General features: G+C 39.3%; 1 protein-coding gene across 1 annotated transcript; it reads right to left on the reverse strand.

Annotated features, from left to right (window-relative positions):
- Nucleotides 1-1049: 1049 nt before the first annotated feature.
- LOC122989127 lies at nucleotides 1050-19695 on the reverse strand. The gene is made up of 14 exons (XM_044361804.1): nucleotides 19681-19695; nucleotides 19373-19549; nucleotides 17716-17871; nucleotides 16091-16229; nucleotides 15106-15275; nucleotides 14506-14640; nucleotides 13172-13357; nucleotides 12494-13020; nucleotides 11416-11558; nucleotides 10628-10849; nucleotides 8742-8981; nucleotides 8153-8286; nucleotides 7583-7903; nucleotides 1050-7484 (listed from the first exon to the last, which is right to left on the reverse strand). The coding sequence occupies exons 1-14, from the start codon at nucleotides 19693-19695 to the stop codon at nucleotides 2625-2627; spliced, it is 7425 nt and encodes a 2474-aa protein (XP_044217739.1). The 3' UTR covers nucleotides 1050-2624.
- Between the last annotated feature and the right edge of the window lie 698 nt (nucleotides 19696-20393).

The raw sequence follows: 20393 nt of genomic DNA on the forward strand, positions 1-20393 counted from the left end.
AATTTTGCTAATTCAAGTAGATTCAATATATATTAAAATTCAAATCCCTTTATACCAACAAAATAAATATATGAGATTCACCAATTCCTGACCAGAATTAAACCATCATGTTAGCAAGTAATATAAAAAGAAACTATAATCATATCAAAAATTCTAGATCCAAATAATTCAAAAAATGTTGGAAACATACCTGGCTGCAGCTTTGCCTTTTTGGTCAACAGATTGGGAAACAAAGTCTCTTTATCTTCTGAACTACAAGGTCCTCGTCTCATAGGCAGAACAAATACACAAATACACCAGATTGTAATGAGTGCTGATACTGAGACTTTTAAGTGGTTTGGGTATCGGCAATGACATGACCCATGTTATTCAATGTCATTGTGAAATTCAGTATACCCACTATGATTTATATTCATTCAGTCATGGTGGGCTGTTGACTCCTTTGTTAGCACCGCAGCAATCTCAGGCCTCATTTCAATGAGCTCCACACAATGACGTACACAGATTTAAAATTTTGGAAAAAGAGAGCACCGTATCGCTACTGAAGGTAGACAGAATTGCTATCGGATCAGTGCATCCCTAATTATTAGATCATCAAAATGCAAAAATATGCAATAAATGTCCACAGATATAATATATATTAGTCTTTAAAGCCAGTATCCTAAAACACTGTAGTCTAAATTCAAATGCATTAATTGCACGTAATTGTATATATGTCTCAATCTTGTATTTGCAGTCAGGGATCATTCATCTTTAGTTTAGCTGTATAAATAATGTGGTTGTCAAGTTTGGGGATCCCTTTCATCAAGCATTTGCTGATAATTGTATGTACAACAATGACACTGGCTCGCATCTAAGGCAAGCGTCCAGCCCTGAGATGCTCTCGGGCTGGATGCTTGCAACATCTAAGAAACCATCATACTCACAGTTCTGGCTATGAGTTTGATCTGTATCAACATAACTGTATACCATTCTTTCATTGTATTAACTTTAAAAAGAAAAAATAAAACAAGCAACTTACAACATGTAAAAACCAAGGAGCACACTTACTATACACAACGTACAATATGTCAAGTTTACTGACTTATTAAATAAAATGATGACAGTAGTCAGCATTTGCAAATTGTATTTTACTGAAAATAGTCATACTTTTATGAGTAATGGTAATTTTATCCTGTGACAAGAATATTAAATCACTCGACCACCACTTAGCACACACACAGGTGCGACAAGTATGTTCATAAATCCAGCATAGTTTCTCTGGCTTATCTTTCAACCGGTTAAACATGTTCTTTCTAGTAATGATAAGAAAAGTCCAAGATGAGAAAAGAAAACATGCCCCTTTACATTTCAGTTACAAGCAAATAAGAACCTTGAACACAGAAGTTACAATATAGCAAAATTAAACATACATTATGCAGGACATTAATAGGTTCAATATTCAATTGTCCAATTGTAAACAAAAGGTTTGCCCCACCACCATAATTCCAAACACATAATCATTTGCTATGACTTGTAATATCAAGCAGCAACTAAATCAAATTTATATATATTTGTTATGGTGTTTTATTACAACAGCAATGTTTGCAAACATAGCTGTAAACCAGGCCTATTTTTACAATTATGATGACCTAACAAACACAAAATGCAGATTTTTCCATGTGTAACTTGAAGTCTTAGATTACTGTATATGAATATACCTCAAAGTTATATGGTCAAAATTTCCTGATGCTCTTACAGATGAAAAGTTTAATTCATGAGCAATAAACCACACTCAAGGGTTTTGCTGCTACAACCTTACCTGATCTAGTATAACCAGTAACTTATGGCGGCGAATTCTGGCAAACATTAGATAGATTTTGATTAATTGACTTTACTGACTTAAGGTCTCCTATTTACTTATCTATCTTTCATTATAACAATATGTTATGTTTCCGCCTTGACCCTCTGTAGTTGTCACTTGTGGCTATAGTGGCTGCTACTCTGCAGAAGGTTTGCTTTAATGTAAAATATATCCACCACTACTGAATGAGACTGTGGCATAACCCTGAACAGCTAAATTACATTTTGGCATTAGTCATAAATGGGAAACTCCACTTAAAATGAGACAAATCCAGAAGTCTCTGCTGTTCTTGTCCATCTGGAATAAATTGATCACAGACAAGCTGGGGCTGGTTGAAATAAATGTGATGGGTGCAGTCAACTAGCATCAACTCAAAGTTGTGAAGTTTGAAGTTAAGAAATCAACACCTTTCTGCTATTTGAAATATTTCCCCAAGGGAAACTGGCTGGCAGAGGTTGCCCTGCCCCACAAAACAAAGGTTTCTCGAGTGCAACACACACTTGCTGCATCACAGAACTTGGCATCATTTGACTCGTGTAGCAGTCCAGCACTATTTTTTGTGAGCAGTTCACTACATGAAGGTCTAAACATAAATCTCACACAAAACATTTGCCTGGCAAAGCAGCCCCCTGCCCTTTTTGAAGGTGTTTAATATGTCATTTCATAAAGCCCTAGTAATTTCTTACTTCTTTTCAGAAAGTTGCTAATTCAAAATGTCACCTCCATATTAAAGCCTGTGAAAAACTGTTAAGTTGTCAAAGCAGCTTTAAATTGAAAGCAATTACTGTTGCTTACACTTTCCAGAGGGGCTTTTTGGACTTTGGGGGCTCTTCCTGGAGTCCTTTTTACTCTTTCTGAATTTGTTCCGCAGACTTTGGCTGATATCTGTCTGAAGCTGCACAGGACGCACTTGACCACCACTTGCATCTGCCTCAGGCATGTAATCAGAAGGTTTTGACACAACCTGTGCCAAACCAGCTTGCCCTATTGTGTTTGGATCTACTCCTGCTTCTTCTCCAGTCATGTGAACACTCTCATCCTCGACCAGGTAACCAGCCTCCTCAGCTACCTCATTCGTTGCAATAAAACTTTGAGATCCTGTCTCTGCCGAGCCTGGGTCTGTTTCTAGTACTGAAGATGTGGTCTTGTCCACCACTTTAATTTCTGAACAAAATGTTGGTGATACCTGACCAGTTGCATTAGTTGCATCCAATCCCTCTCTAATCTCATCAAAACTGATGTCTGCTTTGCCTATTTCCAAAGTGAGATCTATGCACTCACCCTCACCATTTTCAATTTTAATTACTTCTGGGTTCTGGTTATCAAAATGATTTTTTTCACCCTCAGCTACTTGTCCAGATGCCAATGTGCTACCACTCGCCCCTTTGAATTCATTGGACATTGAAACCTGTCCTGTGGCCACCCTGGAAGATCCCAGTTCTTCTGAAGATGTCACCATATCATCCAAACCATCCATGTTAGCAACCACCATTAAGTCTTGAGCAAAAGTGCTTTTTCTCTCAGCAATATCCTGAGTTGTGTCCCTTACTTGGGAAGAGTTTACCCATTGCCTTACTTGATGTGTTGTAACTTCACAAGGCATTTCTTGAGTTTCAGTCACCTTTGACATCTCCACTACCTTCTCAGATAAACATTCAGTCTCTACAAATTGAGAGTCCTCCTCTAACAGCTGGTAAGAGTTAAATCCTTCTTCCTCAACTTGAGAACTCCTGTCTGATGTGTCTTCTTTTGCATGCTCTTCATCTTGTTCATCTGACATGCTAAGTCTTTGCTGTAAGGGGGATGTCACATTTCCCCTCTCTTTTTCTCCATCATGCATGTTATATGAGCACATGGGCTGATCCTCCAACTGACACCTCAATCCTGATGCATCTTCTCTTTCACTCTCATCTGAAATGCAGATTTTTTGCTTCATAGGTGGTGCCTCTTCTGCTTTTTCTACATCACTTAAACTGTCATTTGAGATGAGCTTATCCTCCACTTGAGAAGTTGTGTGGGATGAATCTTCTTTCTCATTGTTTTCATCTTCATTTGAGATGCTAGTAGTTTGCTGTACAGGTGATTCCTCTTTCTCCACAATATCCTGCTCTTTCACTCCATCACATATGTTGTCTTCTGAGATGAGCTGATCTCCCACTTGGGAAATCATGCATCCTGCATTTTCTCTATCAATCATTTCATCTTGGTCATTTGAGATGCCACAATCTTGCTGTATGGGTGACGCCAACTGCTCCACAATATCCTTGTCTTTGTCTCCATCAGTAATGCTATCATCTGAGATAAGTTCATCATCCAATGGAGAACCCCTTACTGGTGTGTTTTCTGTTTTAATCTCTTCATCTGGGTCAGCAGAGATGTTAATATTATAGTATATTGGTAATGTCATTTCCTCCACAATATCCTCCTCTTTCTCTCCAATATGTTTATTGTCATCTGCGATGGGCTGATCCTCTAATTGAGAACTCATTCCTGATGCATCTTCTGTTTCAATCTCTTCATCTCGGTCATCTGAAAGACTAATGTTTTTCTGTATGGATGATGCCATTTTCTTGACAACATCCTCATCTTTCTCTTCATCACTATTGCTGACATCTGAGATGCAGTTATCTTCTATTTGAGAAGTCGTGCGCAATGCATCGTGTCTTTCAATGTCTGCATCTAGGTCATTGGAGGTGCTGAAACTTTCCTGTGACACCACTTCCTCCATAATATTCTCCTCTTTCTCTCTATCTTTGGTGCTGTCTGCTTCTGCATTGATTTTATCTTGGTCTACTCCTGATCCTGATGATATATTTTGTTGAGCATCATCATTATCTTCTTCTTTGTGGCCACAGCTACTGTCTTCTGCTGTGTGCAGATGTTTCTCTAATGTTGCAATGGTTAGCACATTGGAGTGCTCGATTTGCACTTGAGTGGTAATGTCATCTGATGCTAATATCAAATTCTGATCACCCTGAGCTCCTTCCTCTTGGTCAGTCTGCAATGATATTTTGTCATCAGTATCAGAAATAACCATCTTTGCATGACCTTCGTCTGTCTTGTCCCTCTCACTGTGATCCACCTGTAGTTGTAGCATTGCTTCCTGATCAGGGATAAGCTGTTCTCCAGAGTCATTCACAGTGTTGGTTGAACTCTCATTTGGAGGAGCTGCTGACATTTCAGCACCCACAGTACTGACTCTTATTTCGCAATCTAACTGTTGCTCCTTCCTGGCCTTTTCCTTTTCATGTTCATCCTTGGTGACGGTAGCTATTGTTTCCACATTACCCTGTGTGTGAATACCGTCAGTAGTGGTAATATCTTGATTTTTCTCTAAACTTGAAACCACTCTCTCTGTCGAGCTGATATCTTCCTCCTGCTCCCTTTCTCTTTGATCATCTATGACTTCATTTGATTGAGATTCTGACCCAACTTCAGAACTTTTGTCCCCAGGACTTTCAACCATGCTGCCCACAACAGTTTCTCCTACTTCTTCCAGTTCCTCTGATTCTTTCAAAGATGCTGTTTCCTGTCTACCCACAGTTTCCTTTGAGTTATCCTGTATTTTATCATCTAAAATGTTGATGTGCTCTGAAATAGAAGTGGATTCCTCTCCTTGAGAAAAGGTTGATGTCTCCTCCTTCTCTTTGTCTGTACTGATTGAATCAAGGACATCTAATCCAGGTAGGAAAACTTGTGTAGTGGGCATTTGAGTAACTGCAGATATATCTTCATGGGAAAACCCTTGGACATGATTGTCCTGCTGTTCTAATTGTAAAGCCTTAGTTTCCTCTGTGTTCTCTTGTGGGTCATTGGGTTCTGTTGTATGACTTATCACATCTGTGACTTTGTTTGTTGGAGCTTTAAGGGTTTTGTTTGATTGATTGGGCACAGTTTCATCTATTGTATCTCCTTGTTTCTCTACCACTGCGAGAGACTGCTCAAATGATTTTTGCTGTACATCTGGCCCTGGTAATGAATTTACAATATTTTCTTCAACCTTTACAATTGAAGGCTTTTCTGATGTTTGTGTTGGGTACTCTTGCATACTCTCATTGTCTTTAAATGCATCTTGGACCACCTCACTTGGATACCCATCATCCAGTATTGTCTCCTGTTCTGATATGTAAGGGATCATATCTTCCAATTGTGTTTCTGCCGCTTGATCATCATGCATTTTCTGAGCCGGATCACTGTCACCCTTAAACCAATTTTTCATCAAAACCTCTTCCTTTGAAAGAGGATGAGTTGTGATTGTTTCAGCAGTAATGAAGGTATTCACATTACTGGTATCTAGTCTACGTGCATTTGGTATACCATTGGCATCTGCTGTTTGCTCCAATGGAGGAATTCCTTGGCACTGCTCTACATTAACCTGCTGAATCCCAACTGGACTCATTCCACCTGGCCAAAGTCCAGCCTGGTTGACTTCTGGCTTCATTGACACCGCTTGCCCCATTTGCATCCTTGGCTGCCCAACACCAACTCCCAAAACAGTGACTGGCCCTAACCCCATTTGCCCTGGCTGGCCAATCCATGTTAGCCCCAAATTTCTATTTATTTCAACTATACCCCCCCTTTTAGAAACAATATGTCCTGGCAGAATGCTATGTACACTCCCCTGGGCTGCCTGGTCTAACACCCCCTGAGGGGGGGCAGCCTCTTTTACCAGGGTAGCACATCTGGGCAAAGTGCCCTGAGGTGCGCCTGGGTCCACCCCCTTTGCGTCAGTTGGACCACTCTTGTCCTGAACTAACATATAATTACAATCAGGATTTGGCCCTGTGATTTTCCAGCCCTCCGCAGGGGCTGAGACCTGGGACAAACTCAGGCTCCTTGGTAGCAACAGAGTGGGGCTGACTGGACTGATGGGGCAGGTAGGGCTTGTGGGGCCTCTGGGGCTCTCAATGCCCTGGATAACTAGGCCAGAAGAAGAAACTTGTGGTCCAGTGACTACAAGCCCAGAAGGAGGACTCTGGAGCCCTCTGACTACAAGTCCAGAAGAAGTGCTCTGTGTCCCACTAACTACATACAGACCTGGAACATTGGTTCCATGGGCCCCTTCCGCTAGTAAAACAGTATTCTGTAACTGTGGTTGAACTACATAGTGCATGGGCTGTAGTACAGGGCTTGTGGCATAGTAAACTGGCTGCTGCTGTAGTATGACAGTCTGAGCTTGATAGGGCAGAGTAGCAGAATGACTGATGTTAGAGGAATGATTGATGTTAGTAGCCTTCGAGCAAGGAAGTGTCATGGATGGCAGGGCAGTGCTTACAGTAATGGCAGATGATTTGGAAATGTTAGTAGATGATATCACTTTCTCTCTCTTTACATCAGTATGTTTTTTCTCTATATCAGTATGCTTCATCTCAAAGGTGTGCTCAATTTTGGGCTCAACAACCTGTTCAACAACTGTGGTTTTGACAGCATCTGCTACTTTCAGGGAAGGTTTGGGTGTTGGTGCTGGAGGAGAACAAATCTCAGCTAGTGTCTTGAACTTTGGCCCCAAGTCATTGAGGAACTGCAAGTCGTTGTCAGACTCCAGGAGGCTGCAACAGCCAACTGAGCCAGAAGGAGAGCCCTGGCCCTCGTTGTCATACACCAACAGACTGTCCCTCACTGGCACAGCACACACCGCTTTCTGTTATGGGCAAAAAAATTGCAAGGTCAGCGGTGTCAGTGACTTGCGTAAGTGCAAAGGAAAAACAGTTGTATGCAAAGCTAAAATAATACCAGTACCTGTGAGTAGTAGTCATTGAGGAAAGTGTCAGATAGGGCTATATCCTCAAACAGAGCTGTTGTGTTTTGAACGCCAAGTATTTGCCTGCTGAGTGTAGCACTGCCAGTGCCATAATTGAATGATTCCCTTGAAAACCTGTAGGCATTGTCAACCTCCATGAAACTCTGACTGGTTTTCTGAAACTGCTGCATAGATTCATTGTGCAATGAATGGTGAGTTTCTAGGATTCTTGTAGGAATACTGTTGAAGTTTGGTGCCTGTACTGCCCCAACTTTCTTTTGGGTCCCTAAGAGGACAGGAACACTTTGGAGTGGTACTTCCTAAAAAAAGAACAAAAGAAATAAAATGTTACATATCCATCACTTATTTAAATTATTTGTTGAGAGGAGTCCATATGATATCCTAGTGACACACCATACTGCCTTCTGACTTTCAATCTAACATTGCAGCTTGGTAAAGACATTCACTTTCAGTAATAGTAGGAGTATATCTGATTCTGTGAATTAGTAAACTTAATTAATCATGTATCCTTTCCTTCCCACAAAAAGAAGACAAAAAGGCCAGCCCACCTTATCCTCGCCTCTGCCCTCTGTGTGGTAGGATATGAGGTGTTCTTTGGCATCAAATGGCAGATCACTAAATTGGTCAGGAAAGATGGTATTTGCTCCTCCACACTGACAGAATAGTAAGAGAAGAGGGATGACTGTGGAGAGAAGAAATAAAATAGTATAGACACTCAAGATTGCACAAGAAGCACTTTTCAGTATAACTTAGTCCAATATATTCTGTCATCCTCATACATGTAAATCAGGTGTTATTACCTGGAAAAGTAACTGACACCCTAAACAGCAACTATTTAATTTTCACTAAAAATGGTTACTAGATCATGTAAAGCTTGCCTTGCATTTAAAATTGTGAATGAAACAGAATAATGCTATACTGCATTGAATTAAAAGCTGCATGGATATCTATCAAGAAAACTTATTTTTCCTGGGCTTGTTGCCTCTTTGACAGAACATCTGAGATTGCTTGCCTAATGCAAAGGGATCATGCGCAGTGTAATTAGATATGCAATATACTTTTAGCAACCAAGCCAATAGGAATTAATTACAAAATAAATTAATTACAAAAACCATCAAAATTTCAAAATCAACTCACACAGCAGTAAGCACATTGCCATTAACAGCAGGCCGATGGCTGGGGTGGAGAGCTTAGTTGATGTAGTTCCTACTCTGGCTACCCTTGGGCCACAGTCCTTGGTGTCCACACAGTCACAAACATCCACAGTAAAAACCTCATTGGCTGGGCAGGACAGACCCTGAGCATCCCACACCTCCACCTGCAGCTCATATGTGCCTGGCCACAGGGCCTCGTTTGAGTGAAGAGCGGCACTTGTCCCTAGGGACAAGAGAGGATAGAGAGTTGTGAAACACAGTCCTGGCAGATGGGATTCTCTGGTTCTGGTTCTAGTGGCAGTCATCCTCTGGCTCATTCCCCATCTGTGTGTGATGCAGCCCAGCTGTATATGGAGGACTACACACTGGCAGCAGCCTGAGGCACTAACTTGTGAGGGGAAGATCTAAATTTTATAATCTAAAATTAAAGATCAAAATAAGTGCTCTACAGATATTGAGCATCATCAACAAAATATCTTGTAAAATGTCCGATGTAACAGGTAACACTGGTGTTGTCTATTAACCTGTGGGAAAATTTCCTCACTGTGACATCTCTACTGAGTGGCAAGCAAGACACAAGAACTTGGCTTGGGTCTTTAGGAGTTGTAGCCTTTATTCACCGACAAATAGCCTAAACTTTACACACACTGCACTGTTCACAGCTATACTGCTAACTTCATATTCTTTGCTCCGGTCGCCACAGCCTAACTGTCACACACCCACTCTGTCTCTCTTGACCACACACTCAATATGCACTGAGCTATTTCTTAAAGGAGCTACACTACTCTTATAACACATTTTAGTTTAGAAAACATCTTAAAATACATATATTTTTTAAAAATTCCGTGATGATTATGCCCAGTGGGGGGTCAACTCAGGCTCGGTGGGCCGCCAGGCATGCAATACAGAAACCCTGACACTGTATTATCTGTTATTACAGTAGTAATTCTAGTGCTAATATGTTTATCTACTACTACCATGTATGCTTTGGTATAAGGTAGATCAAATAGAATTTGTAGTCCATATTCAGATATTTAGGTTTAAAACTAAATTTAGTTTGATAAGTTAAAAGTTCCCCCCAAAATTGATAAGATTGAAGCTTTTTAACTTTTAAAACTTTCAAGTTTTAGTCTAACTTTCATTCTATAAATTCTTGGTATGACAATCAAAAATGACAATTCCTACTAATTTCAACTGAGTTTTCAGAGATGCTACATCATTGTATCTTGAAGAATAGGACTGTGCGATATGACCAAAACCTCATATCCTGATATAGGTCATTTCATGAACCACAGAGAGCAGAGAAGAGTAGCACAACCATAAGTGACAGCAAAACACAGAAGAAACTCTCACACTGAGCTGAAATGAAACAAGTGCACATAAATTAGGTAAATAACATAAATAAACATAGTCTTCTGTGTTTTGCTGTCATTTATGGTTGCACTACTCTCCCCTGCTCTCTGTGTTTTACCACGGTGGAGCAGAGGGGAGACAGTGAGCAAGGTGAAGCACTCTAGTTGACAACTACTCTCGTTATGTTACTGTAAATGCAATAAAAGCTTTGCCAATAACAAGCCAAGAAGAGTAATTTATTAATTTAGTCCATGAAAAAGATGGACAGACTCCATTTTTCTATCATCACACAATATATATATATTGTCATATCACAAAGCCCTATTCAAGAACTAAATTTAAAATTGAACTTTTGGTACTTTAAGAAATCATTTTCACGGTATACAATTTATGTCTCAATCAATTCCACTATCGCAAGCACCTGCTAAGAAAATGATTTAAAAAATCACTAATGAAAAAGGAAAGAAAGTAACATGTATCTACTTTGGACTCTTGCCACTTGGCACATTTTCTTACCATTAATGACTTCGACATCCCAGCTGCCATGTGTCCCATCGGGTATGATTCTGAAGGTGAATGGAGCAGCGTTGGGACTATCGTCCTCATCAAAACCAGTGACATAAACAGTTTTTTCATCAGAGCACAGACTGTTGTGGATGGTGGTCAGAGTGGGACAGTGGTCGTTGGAGTCTGTTACTTGAATGGCTATTGTTCCTGTGGCTGTCTTAGATGGCAAGTCTGAGGATGTGAATATCTTAGTCAGTCAAACAGCACACGGATTGTAAGGTAACAACAATATGAAGATCCACTCTATTCCGTAAAGGTCTAGTCAGCGGTGAACACCTGTCTCCTATTGTACTTTACACAAAATCAATGACTTGAACATTCCACTCAAAATATGACAGCCAAAATTTATATTTTGTCCTACAACATTGCTATTAAAAACATCTTAATGATATTCAATTTAAAGTTTTGAAGCATTGAATTAATTAGATTAATAATTAATAAGTTCTACAGCTGGGAAGGCAGAGGTCATGCAAACAGAAATTTATCAAGAAAGCAGAAATTAAGCTTTTTTGCAGGGTGCAAAATTAACTTTTGTGTCCATCAGATAAATGGCTAGTGAATGTTCAAATTTTACCAGCCACTCAATAGATTACCATTGTTTTTTGGCTGGTGAGTGAAGCAAATCTACCAGCCACTTGCATATTTTACCAGCATTTGGCTAGTGGCTGGTGCTAATTTTGTGCCCTGCTTTTTGTCTACAATAAACTTACAGGATTATAATGTCCAAATGGTATTACCTTTGGTTATAGCCAGAATCTTTGCGATGTAGGTACCGTTCACCAAGAACGGCGACTCTCTGTCTGGTACCTTGTTGAGTTTAATCTCAGCTGTTTCTTCATCGATGGTAAACCAGTTGTCTGGATCGTAGGCTTTGGCATAACTGGAGCACAACAAATGTGTAAGAAAAGCAACAATAAACTATTTAACCAAAAGTAGTGATTTGGTTATTCACTTTTTTGAAGAAAGTGAAAGTTGCAGGAGATGATTAGCTAAGCTTAGCATAAATACTGGTAACAGCTTGCCTGGCTCTGTCCAAAGTTCAAAAATACATCTACCGGCACCTCTAAAGCTCACCAATTGACACAATGTAGCTTTTCCCCCTGCTTCAAGTTTCCCAGATGCTAAGATAATTTCCATCTGGTTCAAGCTACATACTGCACAGATAGGAGAACGGTACTGATCATTTCTAACTCTAAGCAAGAAGGCAAATAGGCCTATTTCCAAGAATGTTGAACTATCCCTTTAGATAGTTGCTATTTCTTGCCATGCAAGCAGTATAGTTCTAAGGATGGCAACATCAGTCAGTTGGTCATCCACTTTGCAGACAATGTATCATAATGACCTAATGACCCTGGTGGTGCCAAATGGCTCTGGGTGAAATGTCTCACCAACCTCTATGGTACAGACATTCCTGTCCCTCTGAGGGTGAATTGTAATCACTTTGGTGATCCCTTGACTTTTCATCTTGCGCCATTAGGAGGTTGATAGTTTTGGTTTTGAGAGAAATGTCTTGAAAACTATTGGATCATTGTCATCAGGTCAAAATTTCAATTTGTCTGATACTGGTTTATGACCAAATACTTGCAAAACTAATTAACATTCCCATCAGCCTGAGCTGTACTGTGTGTTTCTGGCTAATTAGTAAATGTTAGCATCTTAACACGCTAAACTATCATTTCCAATCAGTATGTCAAAATTGTGAACATGTTAGCATGCTGATGTTAGCATTTAGCTCAAAGCTCCACTGCACAGCCTCACACAGTGTGGCTGTTTACTGATCTTGTTTAAAGTTGTGTCAATTCAAGCTTGACTAACCTGACATCTTCTGCTGTTTCTCCTGTGTCTGGATCAACAGCGGCAAACACTGTGATCACACCATCCTCTGGTACTTCATCTGGATCCTCTGATACAGGAACATTCTTGGTGTCTGGTACAAATGCTGGACTCTCTGGCATATTGTTCACTGCAATCTTAATGGTGTAGCTTTTCAGCGGTGCCTTTGGCTTTGTTTCTGGTTTGACACCTGGCTTCAGTCCAGTGCCAGCTCCAGGGCCAAGCCCTGCTTCAGGCTTCAGTCCTGCTTCCAACCCAGCATCCCCCCCTCCGTCCAGGTCAGCATCAAGGCCCACATCTACACCTAAATTAACACCTGTATCCAGTCCTACCCCTGCACCCACACCGGCTCCAGCACCAGCTCCAGCACCAGCTCCAGCTGAGACAGGATCACCTTCTCCAGCCTGAACATCTACATCCATCAGTACAGGACCACCCTTCACAAAAGGAGCTACATTTTCAATGAGCAGGCCAAGCTCAAGAGTCTGCATTTTTTCAAAATTCACGGGCTGTTTGGACAGATTGAGAGAGAAGACAGCAAGAAATAAAAAGCAACAAACTAATGTTAGGAACGTACTCAACACATGTTACAGTCATTAAAATTGGAGCAGAAATTAAAATGCATTCACATTCAAGGTCACATCGCACAAGTATGAATACCTTGATCAGCTTCAGGATGCCCTCATTGGTTTCTTTGTCTGTCTCAATGGAGAAGAGCTTATCCTCATTTCCTTCAGCAATAGTGAAGACAGTGAGCCAGTTGTCTGAGTGTTCGAGGTCTTTGTCCACAGCTTTGATTCTCATCACAACTACATCAGCGACATTTTCATCCACTGAGCCAGTGTACTGCAAACACAACAAGATTCAACAAGATATGTTAGTTGGTTAATCACCAAAATATAATTGTGGTGAGAAGTACAGTAATGTGTGGGAGTGTTCTAGGTAGGATATAGTTTCTTTCTTTTTACACCATACAAAAATTCTACAGTGTACAAGGAACATGATGCTTCCACTATGAACTGGCATCAAATCCATTCATATACAAAATGTGTACACCTCTTGAAATTTTGCCCCATTTGTTATTATACAAAAAATAATTCAAATGATTTAAATTATCCACCAGGTTTACACATCAAAATCAGTTTACTTATCAGGAGTACCACTTATCCCATGAAAACAGTTGTATTGGCTCTGAAGTGGCGTGTTTGCCTTTATTGGACAACTAAGTGAGGGAACTTTGTCAAGCCTCTGAAAATAACCTGGTGATGTCATCAGGCTTGGGTTTTGTGACTGATTTACAACAGAAAAGTGTGTGTTTGGGGTTTGAGTTTAAAAAATGTGGGTATTTACTAGGTCGGCATGGTTTGACAAAAGATGCCAAGTTGCATTATGGCAATCGTAGGATCCAAGGGAACTTGACCTATACTAAAAGTCAGGATACAGCACTGCCTTGATTTTCACCATTCTTTCCTTAATCTGTCTCCTGAATCCCCCAATTTCAATAAATTGCCTTCCTTAAACTTTGAGACATATTTAATTACTAAAAATTTGGTTTTATCGACTTCAATTTAAATAAAAAAGGAGGAGATATGGATTATGATTGTTAGGTGCATACATGTTTTACAATGCAAAATTGAGTCAAAAATCTTGCGAATGATCCTTTGTATTGATCATTGATATGAAAATCACCACATAGATGAGATGAAGCTGTTATAGTGATAGCCATTGCTAATGTAAGTTGTTCCACCTGTCTGTCTGCTGTGATGAAGGCCTATTAAACGAACACTCTGGCACTACATTTAATTAAAGCCCACCCAGGAAGTAACAAGAGAAAACATAAGAAAAAAAGAAATAGGACAAAGGAAATTAAGCAAGGTTGCTTTATGTTGCACATCATATCACTGTCTCATTTCCTGAGCAACAAACTCAGTTCTGTTTGCTGGACTGTGACCACAATGTGTGTATGTGTGTGTACTGTATGTAGTATTCCTCACGTCTGATTTTTCCAAAGTGGGAATATTGTCATTGATATCCAAGACCTTGATCTCCACAGTTCCTGTCCCTGTTAGCCCCTCTGGTGCCCCTCCCATATCAGTACCCTTTATAACCAGTTTGTAGAAGTCATACGTCTGTCAGAAAAAAACACAAACAACAAAACAGAATGAATGAATTACTCACGCATCCTTCTATTATTGGGGATATGTGTAGGTGCTGTGTATGTGTTTATAGAAGCTAATTAGGTTAGGTGTCAGTTAAGTTCAAGAACAGTGTAGGATTGGCTATTTTACATGGTGAGAAAATACCATGTGCTGCTGTAAAACTTTCTTTGATTTCAGAGAACGTTTTGCTCCATTTTTTGCTATGCCATAGTTCAACTTGTGAAAATATGTGATTAGCTGATCATTTACTGTCATCTAAGAGTGTACTCAAAGAAAAGTGCTGACTCCCATCCTTCTTAAAGTGAGATGTTCAGTGGTTCAAATTTTCAATGAACAAAAGAGATGAGAGAGTATTTACACAAACAATGAGCAATAATTACTCCCCATAAATTGAATGACTGATAGATCTGAGTGTTAAGTTTTGAATAGCCTTACCTCTCTGTCCAGTGTGGGCTCTTTGACAAACAGTTTGCCTGTCTTTTTGTCTATAGTGAACATGTGACCCGAGCCTTCTGGCTCTTGACTGATGATGCTATAGGCCAATTCAGAATTTACTGTCCCATCTTGGTCGTCATCTTTCCCTGTGATCTGCATAACAAAGGCTCCTGCAGTGGATCACAACAGGGCAAGAACATTTCAGCAGAGTCTTAACCTGTTCAGACCTAGTATTCAGACACAGTATATCCAGATTGTGTCTAAATCTAAAAAGACAGACTACAGTTACAACATTGATGAAAGTGTTACTGGAATTCATTTTATCTTAAGGACCTGCATCTTTCTCTCTGAAACAGCAGCCAAATAAGCGTGTACATCTACTAAATCATCTTGGAAGCTTTGAGTAGCTTAGAAATCACTTTTCATCAAGAACAACACACATGCTGTTGATATCTTTTCAATGAATGATTGATAAATTGCTTTACTTCAATTCAATTCAATTCAATTCAATTCAATTCAATTCAATTCAATTCAATTCAATTCAATTCAATTTTATTTATATAGCGCCAAATCATAACAGAAGTTATCTCAGGGCACTTTTCACATAGAGCAGGTCTAGACTGTACTCTTTAATTTACAGAGACCCAACATTCTCCCATCAACAAGCACCTGGGGACAGCGGCAAGGAAAATTGCAACAATGGTGTTTGGATTAGCTGCACTTTTACCCATTTGAACATCATTGCATGCATTTTCTGATAAGAAGAGTCATGTCTGCCAATGCAAAAACATAAAAGAATGAAATGTGCTATTCATTAATGCAGGTTTATTACAGTTTTTATTGAAATGTAGGACATATCATTTGACAAATGGTCAGACTGCAGAATTGTCCCACACAAAGCAAACATTTCGTCACCCTCCACACTAGTGAAAAAGTCTGTTATCACAAACATTTGGATTTCTCCATTGTTAAGGTCTATGAGTACCTTTTTTGCTTGCTTCAGTGACGGTGCCACTGTGCAGTTCAAAATAAGGAGGGTTGTCATTCTCATCCAGGACCATGACAGTCAGCGGGATGTCTTCCTCTGCTGTAGTCCCATTTTTGTATTTAGCAATTCCTGTTATCTGCATGAAATACATGAAGAGATGGGGTATGGCTATTGATTTTTTTTTAGATATAAAGAAGTAATACGGAGACACTGTTACACATTAATGTTTTAGACACAAAAAAACCTTATGAAACTTTGACAAAAAAATCTCATTTCAGTGTCCACTTAGTAGTTTTCTTCCAGAGCTTTCAGCTTCTTCTCATGGTAATGATCAGCAGATAGAGTTTGTTTGGAGGAAATCTAATAATTTGAACTCCATGACAACTAAGCAAACTCTGTCCACTGATGAAGGCCATGAGATGCAGCTGTAGAAATCCAGTAAGTGGACCTTGCGTCAAGAATTTTTTTACCTTAAAAATCCTATTTCTAAGTTTCATGAATAAACCCTCAAGCTCAACTGGAAGTGACTAACTAACAAACAAATAGTAACCACCAACCTCACTGATCCTTCAGCTCTATCTTTCCACATGCACTGTCCTCCTCAATTGGCTATTTCCATTGGCCCTTGTTTGGTGGAGCTACTTTGTTCTCAGAATGATGAATATAAAACAATATGCCTGTCAAGCCCCTAACTCTGACATATTTATATACTTGCTGTAGGTGTGAGCAACCCTCACTTTGTTGCAGTGTTTATTTGGTTGACAAGAGGAACTTCATGTACACCTCTAACATACTCATACCACATTAAAGGATAAGTTCACATTGTTTCAAGTCCATTGTAAAACAAAGCTCACATACCCATTTGTACATTGAATGAGTTATGGGTCGCAGTAGCCTGCTGTCCATAACTGTCAAGAGATCCCTTCCTGACAGGATCCCAATGTAAGAGACAGAATTCACAGTTCTTGTTCTGTGAAATAATGCATTCTGAAGTTCAGCTGAAGGCTTCAGCACTCTGAGTTAGTCAAGTGGGTACCTTTTAGAGTTACCACCTTTTGAGTACAAAATTCTCTCTTTGTGTTTCCTCGCTAAACTGTGGTGGAGGGATAGGAGCACAAAGATGGAATATCATACTTAAGACTAACTTTGGAAGATTTCAACTTCATTTGGCTAAGTGAGACAGATGAAGCCTCAGATTAGCTTTGGCTTCACTTAAGAATAATTTTTGGGAAGAGAGACTGTGTGTTTTGTCTCTGATCTCTTACATTGGAATCCCCTCAAGATGGGATCTCTTTACAGCCAGTATCGACAGAAGGAACGATTACAGCTACCAATTACCATCTGAAACATTTGTCACCAGAATTATATGTCAAAAACTGAATGTTGTTTTTGAAGAGGCACAGCTTTTTAGTATTGTACTTCCATAACATTGGGGGAATCTCAAGAGGTTTATTAAAAAAAAGCTGCCTCTTGAAGATAAGTCTGAGGAAGGAGCTTAGTGACATTCAACAAAACCATGTGACAGAAGAGTGTGTTACACCTGAACCCATTCTCCCAGTTTACTTCAACAGTTTTCACCCAGTACAGTACAAGGCTTGGTAGTCATTTAAAGAAAGACTTACATCGAAGTATGGGTATTCCTCCCGGTCTATAATACCAGTGATGCGTACAAACCCGGTGTCATGGTCCACTACAAAGAGGTTATAAGGTGGCCTGTCAGCACCTGGTCCAGAGAGAAAATACTCCACCTTGGCATCTACATCTTTATCAGAACGAATCTAATAACAGAACACAGACAGAGAATTAAGGTTTATGTGAATTAGGATTATTGCTTATATATATTAAGACTAAATATGAGTATGAGTATTCTTGGTAAATATGTGTTCTCACAAATACAAACCAATTTGATTTAAATTGTAAAATTTGATAGAGATCTACAAAAATTTCACTACATAATGCAGCAACAGAATTTTAAGCTCATTGATGTGTTTGACTGTTGACTACTCTCCCAAAGTTAGGACTCAAAATCACATTTGGCATTTATAATGACACAGATCTAAAAAATCTAGCCTTGTAACTTTAATGCTAAACTAAGCTAATTGACTCCCACCTCTAGCTACATGATTAACACACAAACATTGGAGTGATAGATTTTCTCATCTAACTCTCAGCAAGACAGAAAATAAGCACATTTTGATCTTGGCTATCTATAACCTTAAGTTGGAACATTTGCCACACATACATTACATTCATGGACAGATTATGAAACAATAGGCCTCTGGGCACATACAGTAGGTGTAGCTTCCAGCTACATTATAGCAGCTAACCATAATTATAAAGTGCTGCTGTTGGTTAAAAAACAACAACAACTTAGACTGTGTTTTGCTCACACTGGAGCTGAAAAGAGGCTGTCCAAATCCTTTAAAAAATATCCTGCCACAGCAGATCCCCAATGACACTCTCTCCTCTCTATGGGCTCTATGCAAAATATTTTAGGAAACCATCACAAGAAACCTGAGGTGAGGGTTATGTTTTCTCAAAGCAAAACAATCCTTCACTTCAGTAAAATACTAAATCCTGCTCTGTGCAGCTACATTATATGGTAAAAAAATAATAAAAATGTAATAAAAATGTATAGAAATTTAGAATCTGTACTGGCAAGTTGGCAATATTGTAGGTCTCATATTAGGATCAAAAAGAGACATCCTAACTTTTGACTGAGCTCTATGACTGTCACACAACAGTCACAGAGTCTCTTGCTTAGGGGCGCTTTGACTACTTTGGCCCCGGGGCCTGTGCCTGCTAGGCCCATTTGGTCAACAATTAAAAAAAGAGTACTGCATGTTTTTTAGCTGTAGTAAAGAAACATGGAGCATTTTTGCTAGCAAGAGGCTGGTCTAAAATGAGTCACAGTCAGGCCATGTACTCTGACAAAATGGGCGTTCATGATATGCTACTTTCATCCCAACTTCACTTCTTATCACAGCAGGTGACAAAAAACTTCACCTGGTTCAAACTGGACTGGCTGGTTATTTTGTTTTGTTTTGTTTGGGACTTTCACACCCATCAAACACTTTGGGAGTACACTGACCAAATTCCCTATAGGTGTATTGCTTGATTCACTGAACCAGTTCTTTGTTTGATGTTTTTAAGAGCTGAAGCTCATCCATCATGGTGCTTTGGCAGCTTTCAAGGATGTCAGTTTTGTGTTGGGTACATATTATGATACTACAGTTTATTAATTATGGGTAATAAAATTTTGATTGTCAGAAGCCTTACCTTGGCAATGAATTTCCTGTCGGTGTAGTCTGTGTTTTCACGCAGCTTGGAAGGAGGAAGGATCCACTCTCTCTTCTTTCTCCTCAGTGTCTGTGGCTTCTTTGCTCCAGCCTCAGCACTGAGCATCTGTAGGAGGACAACCGCTTGTTCTTTAATTGTGTTAACTAAACTTTGATTCTTAAGGAAAATAAGAGACAGACTCCCTGGATTCCTAAGTTTGTAAGAGCAGACCCACGGCCTGCAGAACTGACCTTTGTAACCTTCTAAGTGGGGGTTTGATCAGTGATGTTCAACAGACTCAGAAAGACCTCCTCATAAACCATTTCGATAAATTGAATTACAACACGAACTAAAAGCATGAAATGACCCTAAAGGCCACTTGGACCGGAGTAAAACAACTCCCACCTTATAGATGGAAGACAGACTTTCTTATCACCAAAGCCATAAACTAATCCACATTCCTGAGGACTTTGAGAAGCCCCTTTCAAATCTGAGGCAAACCTGAAATTCATGTAAATTAAATGTCTAATCATTATGTAACTCATATATATCATGTTATTTGTCATGTAAATACAAGAAGAACAGTATAACTTTCATAAGTGTATGACTATCTACTAAAGAGATATAAGACTTAAATGGTATTATCCTTTATACTAACAGGTAACAATACTGCTCCTCAATTGACAAGAGTTAAATTCCCTTAAGTGAAGAGTTAATGAATGTTTGATAACCATGTATTTATATTTTAATTGTTTAACCTGTGATCTATTAACCTCATAGACAATCATATTTTAGTAGTTAAATTAGACAAGTAGTTTGGTTGAAAGAATGAAGTTTCTAAAATAATAGGAATGTAAAGATAATATTTGAAGGATTTGAGTTCAAAGTTTCTTTTATTGTTAAACAATACTCACATTGAATGCTTTTATACTATGAAGTAAGTTATGTCAACTTAAATTTAATATGTTTCTGAAAGTAATCTAATCACATAAGTGTTGCCTGACTTTATTTCCTTGCGCTA

This window comes from Thunnus albacares, chromosome 9 (genome assembly GCF_914725855.1).
Source record: "Thunnus albacares chromosome 9, fThuAlb1.1, whole genome shotgun sequence".
Lineage (NCBI taxonomy): Eukaryota > Metazoa > Chordata > Actinopteri > Scombriformes > Scombridae > Thunnus > Thunnus albacares.

What these genes read in the sequence shown, in the direction of transcription:
- LOC122989127 (XM_044361804.1), bottom strand. An exon ending in GATTCTGGCTATAACCAAAG is followed by an intron (nt 10,850 to 11,415) that starts GTAATACCATTT and finishes TCACATCCTCAG; the next exon opens with ACTTGCCATCTAAGACAGCC. An exon ending in GGATGTCGAAGTCATTAATG is followed by an intron (nt 8,982 to 10,627) that starts GTAAGAAAATGT and finishes TCTTGTCCCTAG; the next exon opens with GGACAAGTGCCGCTCTTCAC.